Consider the following 13,405-nt stretch of genomic DNA (forward strand, 5'->3'; position numbering starts at 1 on the left):
TTTCGATAGTAGGGCGACCAGAACCGCATGCAGTAGTCTAAATTTGGCCTCACCAGTTTCTTATACTGCTGCAATAAGACCTCCCATCTCTTATATTCATTGTTCTGACTGATGAAAGCAAGCATACCCAAAGCTTTCTTCACCACTCTGTCTACTTGTGACTTCACTTTCAAGGAGCTATGAACCTAAACCCTTTGGATCTCTCTGTTCTATAACACTGCCCAAGGCCCTACCATTGGCTGTAACTCCTACCTTGGTTTTGTTTACCAAAATACAACACCTTGCATTTATCTAAATTAAACTCCATTTCTCATCCCACTGGCCAAGTTGATTAAAATCGCACTATATTCCCAGATAACCCTCTTCACTGTCCACTACATCACCAATCTTGGTGTTATCTGCAGATGTACAAACTATACATCCTAAATTCTTATCCAAACCATTTGTATAAATGACCAATAACAGTGGCCCCAGCACCGATCTTTATGGCACACCGTTGATCACTGGCTTCCATTCTGAACAACAACCCTCTTCCACCACCCTCTATCTTCTACCATTAAGCCAATTTTGTATCTAATTGGCTAGCTCTCCATGAATCCCGAGAGATTTAACTTTACTCAACAACCTATCATGTGGTACCTTGTCAAATGCCTTGCTTAAGTCTGTGGAGACAAAGTCTACTGTTTTGCCTCTCTCTACATTCTTGGCCACCCCTTCCAAAAATAAAACTCAATCATATTCATGAGATATGATTTCCCACACACAAAGCCATACTGACTACCCCAAATAAATCTTTGCCTCTCTAAATGCCTATAGATCCTGTCTCTCAGAATCCCCTCTAACAACTGATCCACTACAAATGTTAGACTCACCGGTCTGTAGTTCCCAGGCATTTTCCTGCAGCCACTTCCTAAATAATGGCACAAGATTATCCACCCTCCAATCTTTAGGCACTTCACCCATGGTAGTCAACAATACAACTACATTTTTTGGGTCCCATTGACAGGATGGAGACAAGCTGAAGTGGTAGCTCTTTGGTATATAGTCAATATAGTGCTCAACCTTGATACTGGATCCTATGATGTCTCAAGGCATTAAGCTAAAAATGGGCCAGGAAACTTGCTGATTACCACGTACCATATCACCTGAAGGAGTACTTCATTTGAATATGGAGAGTTGAAAGGGTAGAGAATGTCATCGGAGTATGTGGCTTCAATATTCATCACCAAGAGAGGTTCCACAGCACCACCTGCTGACCAAGGCACCAGGTGTAGAGGGTCAGACTTCAAACTCATCTAGCACTCGGTATCCATTAGACGTAGTGGGCCCTGAGCAGCAGCAGAATCATACTCTGCATGACTTAGACAATCTGCAAACTCACAGCCCTGCATATCTCCCAGTCTATAGTTACCATCAAGCCAGGGACTCACCCTGGTTCAATGAAGGGGCAGAACGACATGCCAGGAGTTGCACCAGCCAGACCTCGGCAGGAGATGACAACCTGCTGAAACTCTTGTGGTCTTCAACTATAAGCAGGACAACTTGCATGCCAAATAGCATAACCAACCCCACAATCAATGGTTTGGATCTATCTCTACAGTCCTGCACATTTAGTTGGACATTTTGGTGGACAATGAAACAAACTCATTGGAGGAGGAGGCTGCTCTCCAACAACTAAATCCTCTGTTATCGGGGCCCCAGAACATCAGGGCAAAAAGAAGACTAAAACAGTGGAGTGCTGAGGTGATGATGCATTTCAACCTCATCTAATGGCTCCCAGCATCACAGATACCAATCTTCAGAAAATTTGATTGACTCCACACATGGTCAAGAAATGGCTGTAGGCACCAAGAGGATGGATTTTTGGCTCAAGAGTCTAGAACTAGGGAACATGGTTCCATATATCTGTCAATGATGAAAATGGTGAATCTCTCAAAAACTGGACATCCTGCCATCAAATACTCCATTTCTAATTATTAATGGGGGATGGATTTGGGGACAGCCCAGTCTTCACATACGCAGGGTTCAGTGCAACAGCTAGCCAGTGAAATGATTAATTGTTGTATCCCTTTGATGGAGAAAGTGTGCGCAAAATAGACCAAGTCAGAGCAGGTCTGTTTCAGTGAATTTATTCTGTATAACCAGGGCACTCCTTTGGATATGATCCCAGGACACATTGTGGGGAGTGGAGTGTGGTGGTGGTGGCGGGGGGGGGGGGGGGGGGGCGCTGTGCGTGGTCTGGTATATATGCATGTGAAGGTCTGATGCACTTTAGGTGGGTCAGGTACTCAATGGGGTTGTTGTAAATGCACAGAACATTGCCTAAAAAAAGTGCATAAACTCACCAAAATCATCTAAGCTGTCAAAGAGCCTAGAATACAAATGGTTCTTTACATGAGAGATTCATTGAAGGAACTGAATTTTGTTTTAATCAGAGCATTTTTTTAAAAATAGTGATGTCATCAATAGGGACAGATAAAGTTAAGTTAGCATGGCTCCTGAGGTTTCCACATTGTGGATAGTAGGTGGTCAGACACTAAGTTGGCATAAGAGTAAAAAAAGGGCAAAGGTGGTGAGTAGAGGAGCATAGACTAGCAAAGGTTATGGAGATGAAGGCAGCTGGGCACAGTGGCATAAGTTCACAGAAGGGTTAAAAAGACGACCACAGTAGGAGTACAGTGAGAAAGCAAGGCACAGAGGGTAAGGAGTGGCAAGGGATAGCATGTTGGGGATTGGGGGATCTGTCAGGGAAGAGAGTTTGTGAGGAGTTCTTATATAGTAGAAAGTAACTATTTAAACAGAGTATAGGTTCACACTTTTAGTGAGAGCTTTATTTGAGTTAGCCAGATGCCATTCTGAATACTAGTTTCCATAATTACACAATCTGTTCAACCCCAAATAATTCAATTAATACATCCATCATTTGTCCCATTTTACCATTAGGTCTCTGACATACCTTCAGACCATATTTGATAATAACAGGGGTGAGGGTTTGAGGGACATTTTTGGTCCCATTCCTTTTTGGTTGAACTGCAGTACAGGACCGTGCATGGAGGCAGACTGCTTTCACAGCAAGAAACTCATGCTTTGGAGTTCACTTCAGGGAACCTGCCATCCTAGAACAAAAACTTGACCTTCCAGGCCAATTATTCTCCCAGGTAAAGTTTGAGAGGTTGGGAAACATCCTGTCTTCATGCTCCTAACTGCAGATGAAAATTGGGGCCATAGACTCAAATCAAGGGTTGGTCACAGAGGTCTGTGAATCTTTTGAATTCTCCACCCCAGAGATCAATGTGTCTTCAGATAATTAGCATATTCAAGAATGAGGGAGATGGTTTTTAGACTAAGTGAATCAAAAGATATGGGGCTCAGGCAACAAAGTAGATTCAAAGTTAAAGATCAGAAACAAGGCTATCAAATAATAAAGCACACTCCTCCTGCCTCAAGTTATGTTAATTATCAATAACTGGTAACTTTAGCTTATCCTCTTAAATGGGATAAGTTAACTTGGGTTTTCAACTTTCCTGCACTTTTCTGAATCAAGTCGAGACACAGATATCATCCTTTATTACGCTAATGCACACTGTAATGAAGGTGAAATGCACCAAATGTTTAAAGATTAATTGGCATGTCCTGATGAGAACATGCTTTGTTTTTTCGTCAACCCTGCATATTGTATTGTATTTAAGAATCCGCAACAGATTCTTCTCCTTAAGAATATATTCATTTATTTCTGTACCATCATTATCTGTTTATCTTCCCCATTTTTGTAGATTCCCTTTTGCTCTACATTAACCAATCCCACACATTTCTTGTCCAATTTCCTAAGCTATACAGATCCCTCTGCACCTGATCTGTTTCTTTCTTACTATACACCCTCCAAATTTTAAATCATTAGCAGACTTCGAGAATAGCATAATTTCTTCCAAATCATTAACATACGATGAAAACAATGATTCTAGAACAGATCCATTTGACATCTGGACTTAGCTACTGTTGCTTTACCAACTAAATCATTGGTTTTGCAGTCCAAAAGTTCTTCTGATATTCAAATCATTCTATCACATGAAAAATCAATGTCTGCATCAAATGTACTGCTGAAGGTTTTAAACCTATTAAGTTCATCTGATTAGCTAACTTAGCTCTATACTCAAAAAAAAGTCTAATAGTCAGCAAAACCTGTTACTTGCGAAGCCACATTCACTACTTATCACATTAGTTTTTGCCTAAAACATTCTCCTTTTTGAATCATTTTTATTAATTTACCCACTACTGATGCCTGTAAATTCCCTGGGTACTCTTCCTTTCATGGTTTTTTAGAAATTATCAAATTCTCCTTTTTTCTCCAGTATTCTTATACAACATCTTTACTCAAATGTTCCACTTACAATGTATTAAGATAACGTTTCCAAAGCTTTTTAGCAACCATCTTTTTTTCTAGGAAATTATGTACATAAAAACATTTTTAAAATGTTATAATCCACAATAAAACAATCAAACCTAAACTATTCAATTGCTTTTATTGCATTTGAAAATTTGCCAGGGGTATTTATATCCAGACTGTCTCTTGCATACAGTATCCAGGAATTCAGTTGATGAGTGTCCCCACAATATGTCAACTCAGATGAGCAGGTAGCAGAGGAAGTCTCCCAGTATGCAGAATGAAGAAAACCCTCTGTTTACTGACCCTCCATAAACATTTGAAACCACCTTCCTTCTGCATTCAATGATCATGGCTCAAAGCTCCCTGCCATTTGGTGAGAAACATAGATTAAAAACCAGAGTTGCTTACTGCAGTACAAGTACTCTGTCAAGGTAACTTCCACATTATCTCCTTGTGTCAGCAATAGATTAAAGCTTGAACTTCAAACTTTGCTCTAACTTTAATATCAGGTGAATAGTTACTACAATTGCAGATTAGTGATATATAACAAAAATTAATCAAGCAATCCTGCAACTCTCACCAATCTCTGTCTCAGTCTAAAATGTCCCTACTCCATGTCCCAGCTCCAGACCACTTTCACTATAGATCCAGTGGGAACTTGCTCTCAGCTCTTACAATTCCATTTTGGGCCTCAGCTCAAGGTTCTCAATTCGTCAAATTCCCTCCATTGCTGCATAAATGTCAGCCTCATGCTGTGTTCCTGAAGTCTTACTCCAACTCGCACTATGCTGAATGAATCCATTCACTCAGTGTAACTGACTGAGTGTTACACTGACTGACTGATTGCTTTGCTCCACCCCCCCACCAATTATTGTACTCCCTCTCCCTGTGGGCAAACATCCATGAAGAAACCCAGAGGATAGTGATTAGTTAACAAAACAAAATAATGGAGACAATTTAATTTACTTACCACAATTAAACTCCTGCACTGTTACTGTTGTAATCGACCGTCCCTGCAATCTACTGGGATGCTCACAGGTAGCAGCTGTCTGGGCGTTACCATGTTCAGCATATTTCTTCAGGAGTTCTGCCAGCCACATTAACTCACAGTCACAGATCAGTGAATTGGAGTCCAAGCGACTATAAAATACAATTATAAAAGAAATATTACAAAGTTAGAGAACAGTTCATAGGCTACACAGGTAAATTGTTTAGTGAGTGTGTACTCATGAGATTATAATCCAATTTTTGTTAAACATCTTTGAAGATTTAATCATGTCATAAAGAATTTCCATCCCACTTGAATATCATGCACAACTTAAAATCTTGTTTTTTTAAGAAGCATATTTATATTTGCTGGTTTTGTTTCAATTTAGTGCACCTTGACATTCAGGAAGAGCGCTTAGCACTTCTCTCTTTGATGGATCAATCCTGATTAAGAATATCAGCAATACATCCAGCCTTATCCAGTCCATTGTTTTCCTGGCTGTTCTTCCATAACCTGCCCTCCAGAAGCTTAAGCATAAGCAAATGCAGGCCACAATTTTATACCCCCCACCCGCCCCCAGTGCAGGCTGTGGAGAGGGCGAGAGTGATGGGCATGAAATCGTGAGAGATGCTGCACTCACCATTCACCCATCTCCATTGGGAAAGTGTCAGGTGGCTCACCCATCCTTGGATAATTGAGGATTTTAAGTGGCCAATTAAGTTTTAATCAGTGAGGAGCATGGTAACCTTGCTGCAGTCTTGGGGAGGAGTGGCATTCCTCTTGTGCCTAATGGGGAGCAGACCAACAAAAGGATCCACCCCATCTGCTGGTTCCCAATATGACCTTTATGACTGGCCCAAGCAAAGCTGCACATCTGATTGATCCTCCCACATCAGGAAGAGACATGATCTCAGGCAATTAATTCCCCAAATGATCATAAAGTCAGGTTGTGGCTTCTGCGGCCGGTGGAGGTGGGCTTTCCTGGTAAGTTTTCAGCCAGTGGGTGGGCCCACTTTCTCCATGTCAAATCTAGCCCATAGTGAACACAGCCTTGTCATACAAATTAAATACCCACATGCTCCATTCTCAAGGCTACACTCAAATTCATAGCAACTCCTGAAGTGTAGCCATGAAAAGATCCATTTACTCAATTAACAGATGGCAATATGACAAAGAAATTTGCAACTTTGCATTTAGTCACTTTTAACCAAGTTTTGTAATTTCTGTGCTGAGTAATACACAGCTTGTTTTTTCCACAACAGATGAACTGTGATCATTAGTCAGCATAATTGATTGTGTAGGTTTTATAAACCCTCCTGTCAATGACAGATAGTGGATCAATTCGCAAAACAGCTCAGCAGGAAAGATTTCTATTGCCTTGTCACCACATCTAAACCTGTAGCTGAGGGTAGATTCATGACTTCAATTTTGAGGCACTTAGTGAATATATTAGTGCAAATTGGGCTAAACAAAGATAGCGTTTTCTTTGCAGAGCTGATTAAGTAAAGGGAATGACAATAGTTGTGCTCCCAACAAGGGATTTCTACTCTGTCTATGCTGCTTTACTGTTACAGTACTGCAATATTGGTCCTGCTAACTCCCCACTGACATGTCGCATGGCAGTTCACCAAAGCAAATCTATTGGTTTTGCTCGGGCTAGCCACTTAAAATACATGAAACATTGGCAGACATGTAAACACAAGGAAAACTGAGCTTACAAATTAACCTGCTCCACAGAAGTTGAACTTAACAGCATAAATACCAGGAAATGGTTTGTGGATGCAGGCTCCTGGAACCAGACTTAAAAGAGAAATATAAAACCCAGTTAATTGGTGGGCATGTAGCCAACTGTCTTTCCAGGTTCCAGTGAAAATAAAATGGAGTAGGAGTCATCGAGTCATATAGCACAGAAACAGACCCTTCGCTCTAACTAGTCCACGCCAACCATGTTCCCAAATTAAACTAGTCCCTCCAAATCTTCCCTACTTGTGTATCTGTTCAAAATGTCTTTAAGTATAGTAACTGTACCTGCATCCACCACTTCCTCTGGCAGGTCATTCTGTAAACTAACCATTCCTTTTTTTAAGAAAATTGCCCTCTTATCCTTTTTTAAAACTTTTTCCTTTCACATTAAAAATATGTCCTGAGTTTTGAACTTCCCCCACTCACAATCATGAGGGCCATAGATAAACCTCTGTAAGGTCACCTCTCCCCTCAATCCATTATGCTGCATTGAAAAAAAACACCCCAGCCCCTTATTTTAACTCAAACCCCCCATTCCTGTCAACATCCTGGTAAATCTTTTCTGAACCCTGTCCAATTTAATAATATCCTCCTTATGACAGTGTGACTAGATGTGCACACAATACTTTGGAAGAGGCCTTACCAATATCCTGTATAACTACAACTGTACATCCCAACTTCTATACTCAAAAGTCTGAGCAATGAAGGCAAGCGTGCTGAACGCCTTCTTAACTACCATATCTACCCGTGATGTAACTTTCAAAGAATTATATACCCAAACCCTTAGGTCTCTCTATTTTACAACGTTGTCCAGAGCGCTACCATTAACTGTATAAGTCCTGCCCTTGTTGGCTTTACCAAAATGCAATACCTCACACTTATCCAAATTAAACTCTATCTGCCACTCCTCAGCCCATTGACTCAAGTGGTCGAGATCTCTGTAATCGTGGATAACCTTCTTCACTGTCCACTATGCCACAAATTATGGTGTTGTCTGCAAATTCACGAACCAAGCCTCCTAAATTCTCATCCAAATTATTTATATAAGTGACAAAAAGCAGTGTAGCACGTACCAATCGCTATGGAATACTGCTGGTCACATGTCTCCAGTCTGAAAAACAACCCTCCACCATAACCACCCTCTGGGTCTCACCGTCAAGCCAATTTTGTATCCAACTGGCAAGTTCTCTCTGAATCCCATGTGATCTAACTTTAATAATTAGTCTACCATGAGGAACCTTGTCAAAGGCTTTACTAAAGTCCAGCCAGAAAATAGCTACAGCTCTGCCCTCCTCAATCTTGGTTACTTCATTTAAAAGCTCAAATCATGCTTGTGAGACACTATTTTCGTCACACAAAACCATACTGCCTAGACCTAATCAATCTCTGCCTCACCAAATACATAGCAATCCTATCTTTCAGTATCCCCTTCAACAACCTATCCACCACTACTGGCAGACTTACAAGTCTATAGTTCCTAGACTTCTCCTTACAGCCTTTCTTAAATAAAAAGCCAACATTAGCCACTCTCCAGTCCTCTGGCACTTCACCCATGATTAGATCAAGCAAATATTCATCTGATACTGTCACATGGGATGCCAGTACATCCCAGAACACTCAGCCACAGTACTACAGATTACTCAAAAAGGAGAATGCTCATCCCCATTATCCATGGATAGTCACTTCCAACATCAGCCCCATAGCTTCAGGTTTCACTTTTCTGTAGTTAATACTCAGCATTTCTGAGATTTTTGGGTTTTCCTAAACTTTTGCCATAATGCAGTAAAATGATAGCAAACCTGGAGAAACTGCATTTATATAATTGCTCTTGGGTTTCCATCCACCTTGGCAAAGTAACAGCAAATCCTGAGGAAATTCTATTCTTCATGGTTTGACCAACAGCTGTGTAAATTCAGCATCTCATTGAAAAATCCATACCCATCTTTGTTAACACAGTGGTTTTGGAGTGGGAAAGCTTTAACAATTTCTTCCTTGTTTGTTCTTCATCCAATGTGGGTGCACCTTCCTGGAGAAGGTGGTGGTGAACTGGTTTCCTGAACCACTGCAGCCGAAGGTGTGGGCACACTGCCATTCAGAAAAGAGGTCCAGGACTTTGGACAAGTGACAGTGAAGAAATGCAATATAGTTCCAACTCAGGAGGGAGAGAGAATTGGTGGGGAACTTGCACGTGGCTGCGGTCCTATGTAGCTGCTTGTCCTTCTGAACAGGAGAAGTGTGCATTGGGAATGTGTTGTCAATAGACACAAAGCAATTTCCAAACCCATGTTTTGGTTGGGAACCAAATCAAAACCAGAAGGTAACAAGAGAATATTTGTCCATGTCTACACCAATGATTTCATTTATTACCCACCACTGACTTTGTTTTGTGTTATGCTGGTAACAGTGCTAGTCACTCCTGTTCCAACCATACAGTCATACTGCTTTTGAATTGTTTGGTATAAGCCTTCAATTTCAAATTTCAAATAGTGTGCTCATGTTTCTCCTCTGGCACTGCTCATTTGAAAGCTTGGTTGTAATGTAAGAAGGGCAGACTCCAAAGTGCTTCACCTTGGCACACAGCAAATCAATTCAAGTAGGAAAACACTTTGAATACAAATGTACTCAATTTCACAACAGTTACTTAAGCAAATGTTACTTACAGTCTTTTCAATGATTCAAGTTGGTGGAAAGTCCCTGGATGTATTCTTGATAGTCTATTGTTGTGCAAGAACCTGCAAAATTAAAGAATCATGGATTTAAAAATAGTATTAGTTGGTTTGTGATCAACAGCTGTTGCCTTTTTATGTTCAACTCAGAATTACAATCAAATGTTGTTCGAGACAATTGTAGTGTTCAGGAATTAGCTGGAAGGCTCTCAGTTTTCAACTTAAATAATTCATTTCAGGGTCTGGGAGAAATTCCCACTTCCACTATCCCACCAAGCAATTATTCATTTATTTTAAACAGGTCATTCATTGTTCATTTTAATGACTGCAAGACAAGAGCAGAGGGGAGCTTTTAGAATAATGTGCTAAATATTTGTACATTGATAACTGATGGTGCAATTTCAAAGCCCTTTGTTAGATCAAAAGCTCAAGGACATTAGACATCTTAAAGCTGTTTGCACAGTGCTGTTTCCAAATGATCAGTTTTGGAAAAAAAAGCAAAAATTATTTGCATCAAGAGGCTGTACTCACAATCTTTCAAGTTTAGGAAGGTCAGTAAAAGTTTCAGATTCTAACACTTCTATATTATTGAAGTGAAGATACCTGTTAGAGGGAAAAGAAAATTTGATTATATAACTGCAGTAAAAGAAATGGTCATTCCATTGTCGGGCTAACTCTTGTTATCTTTCAATAGAAATGTTCATCCAATTGCCTTTGAAATGACCTAATGGCCTTTATCTCAACAGGTAAGATCTAGTAATATAGACGCCAGGATGAATGACCTACAGACAGTTCAAATTCCACCATGGCAATGGGAAATTTAAATTCTGTTCACTTCATAACTAAGTACACGAAGTTGGTCTCTTTAACAATAATGGCAATACTGTCATGATATAATGTAACTGTAATTTCAAAGGCATTTATCTGAAAATGCTGACAACCATTAGCCTTCTCCATACAGACGTGATATTAACAATCCCATAATTCTGCACTCATAACAAAGGAGCGATAGTCAACGTCAGATGTGTTTACAAATAAAAACAGAAATTTCTAAAAAATCTCAGCAGCTCTGGCAGCATCTGTTGACAGAAATCACAGTTAGTTCTGAGGAGGGGTCAGTGGACCCAATACGTTAACTCCGATTTCTCTCCACAAATGCTGCCGGACCTGCTGAGCTTTTCCCGCAATTCCTGTTTTTGTTTCTGATTGCCGGCATCCACACGTCTTTCAGTTTTTCATTCAGATGTGTTTATGCTGTCTCCCTGTTAACACTATGTATCACCTCACTGTCATTGACTCTGAACTTGCCTCCGATATGGCCAACCAAGCCACCACATTAAAGCAAATTAGGAAAGTTCAATAAATTCCAACCTTTCCAGCAGTGCATCCATTCCATGTATGAATGAAAACATTACACAGAAAGATCATTTTAAAACTTACAGCTGTTCCAGTGAAACCAATCCCTTGAATGCTTGTGTCTGAATTGTCTGGATTTCATTTTTGTAAAGGTATCTTAAAAGCAAAAGATAACGCTTGTAAGACAATATCTTAAATCAGATAATGTACTGCCAAGTCATCCATCATACTTTTGTTTTCACGTCAGGCTTACAATCGTTCACAGACTATGCATTTTCATTGGGAACCTGACACACACACTTTAGCTTTAAAAGAAGTGCAATGGAACTTTGAAACAGAGAGATTCATGGATATTCACTCTACTGTTAGTTAGATAACCATAGATTTGATCAGAATTACACTGTTTATATCCCTGTGGAGTATTTCATAAATTCCCATTCTGATTTTGACGAGTAGTTTCAAACAATTAGGTGGTGGTCTGGCAGAAATGTTAACACTTGCTTCAGGTCATTAGTTCGAGACATTTTTCGGCACCTTGTGCCTTGATGTCCAAGTATACAAGTCAAATTGGAAAATTAGTAAAAATTGACAGCCTCAGAGGGTTTTCAACTCCAAAATATGTCTACGTATGTTGGATTCTAAGAGTAACATGGCATGACTTAGTTCAGCTTTAACTGCAGATATAACTACCATTACATTCACAGCAGAAACATGGATTTTTCTCTTATTTCTGGAGGAGAAATTGGAGACTTTTGTCACTATATACTGCTACTAAATGTAATATAAAATTACATCTGTAACTGTCAAAGTAGCAGACATCCTGTTGTCTGAAATTATGCTGCCACTTTCTGCAGTCCACAATAACCTAATTGTTGATCCCACCATAATAGTGATAGGAATCTTAGAGCAATTTCCTCTCAAATTTCACACTGGTGTTGTTCTTCTCAACTCTTCCCTTTACCCAAAACCGACAGGATTTTGATCCCTACAGCAGCTAACAAGCCATAGACATGAATTCTTCCTTTTGTAAAAGGAAGTTTATGCTCACACCTCCTAATCTCCAATACACCAGACTGGTGTATGCCTCCCCGCCCATTCCTTTTCCACTATGAATGTTCTGCTTTATGCCAATTGTAGACCAGTTGACAAGTATATTCACATGATGGATATGAACTGTATTCCCTTTCACTCTTGCATATAGGACCACAGGAGTTGTTGTTTGGAGGCGCATAATATGCATTGGTATGTGTGAACATCCATTTTGAATGGTAGCGATCTAATGAGTCAATGAATGGTAGCGAATGGATGAATGCATAAAATGCATGAATGGGCACGGTGTAGGTTGGTTCAGGTGATAGGTGCATAGCATGGCAGCTGCGGTTTTAGAAAGGTCAGGCAGTAAGTGGGTAAGATCATCCGCCTGGCAGGTGGGTGAAGTGATAAAAGAAATATAAACAAAGTGCTGGCAAAACTCAGGTCTGGCAACATCCATGGAAAGAGAAAAACAGTTAACATTTCAAACCTGATTTGGCACTTCTTCAGAACAGGTGGTAGATAAGTGGTGGAAGTCAGGTCATGGGGATGAGTGATCAACCAATTTTGTCAGGGTGGTCAGTGACAGTGATATGGATGTCAATTCTGCAGTTATCCAAGTGTTAACTTAGAATTGTTTTGTCTACAGGTAAACACCCAGATTACTTTGGAACTGTCTTCAGCTGCAACTCAGTTTGGAGGCATTTGCAATGGGCCCTTGTCAGAAGTTAAAGTTTTGCAGACAATTCCTAAACAGGCCATTGCATGTAGACTTCCCTTGGGTCGTTAAACTCCTCTCCAGTCACAAGTCTGGTCTCAAATGGTCTACAGCCTGGAAGATTTGGGCCCTTATCAAGGGCTTGCAAGGTGAGAAGATATTGTGCTCAAGTTCCAGTCCACCTTACTGCACTTAGATTCACAGCATAGTTATTAACTCACAGTTTTTCCTACAGCATGTGAGAGAATATTGAGGAGGCTTGTTTCAGTTTTACAAAATATAAAATAAACCCATTAACATTACTGGTTAGTTATACATTGTACTGAGTTGAGGACTCTTTCCCAGACATGATTTATAAGCATTCCTCAAACACTTGAAATTTCAAGCTTAAGAGAAACAAAATACATCTGGAGTTTGCAGTGTGTTTGGCAACTTTTAATAACAAGATACACTTCTGCATCATGTTTGGTGATTGGCTGCCCAATGAAGTAGCTGTTCCACATTATCCACAGTTAATG

General features: G+C 40.1%; 1 protein-coding gene across 2 annotated transcripts in view; it reads right to left on the reverse strand.

The window, feature by feature from the left end:
* LOC140463064 (peroxidasin-like) overlaps positions 1-13,405 on the reverse strand; it is a 200,236-nt gene that overhangs the window by 72,165 nt on the left and 114,666 nt on the right. For both annotated transcript variants that reach the window (XM_072556721.1, XM_072556722.1), the window contains exons 4-7: positions 11,222-11,293; positions 10,313-10,384; positions 9,776-9,847; positions 5,355-5,524 (exon numbers count right to left, since the gene is read on the reverse strand). In XM_072556721.1, coding sequence (XP_072412822.1) covers positions 5,355-5,524; positions 9,776-9,847; positions 10,313-10,384; positions 11,222-11,293 — 386 coding nt within the window. The remainder of the gene's footprint in view (positions 1-5,354; positions 5,525-9,775; positions 9,848-10,312; positions 10,385-11,221; positions 11,294-13,405) is intronic.

Source organism: Chiloscyllium punctatum, chromosome 37 (genome assembly GCF_047496795.1).
Source record: "Chiloscyllium punctatum isolate Juve2018m chromosome 37, sChiPun1.3, whole genome shotgun sequence".
NCBI classification, from domain to species: Eukaryota; Metazoa; Chordata; class Chondrichthyes; order Orectolobiformes; family Hemiscylliidae; genus Chiloscyllium; species Chiloscyllium punctatum.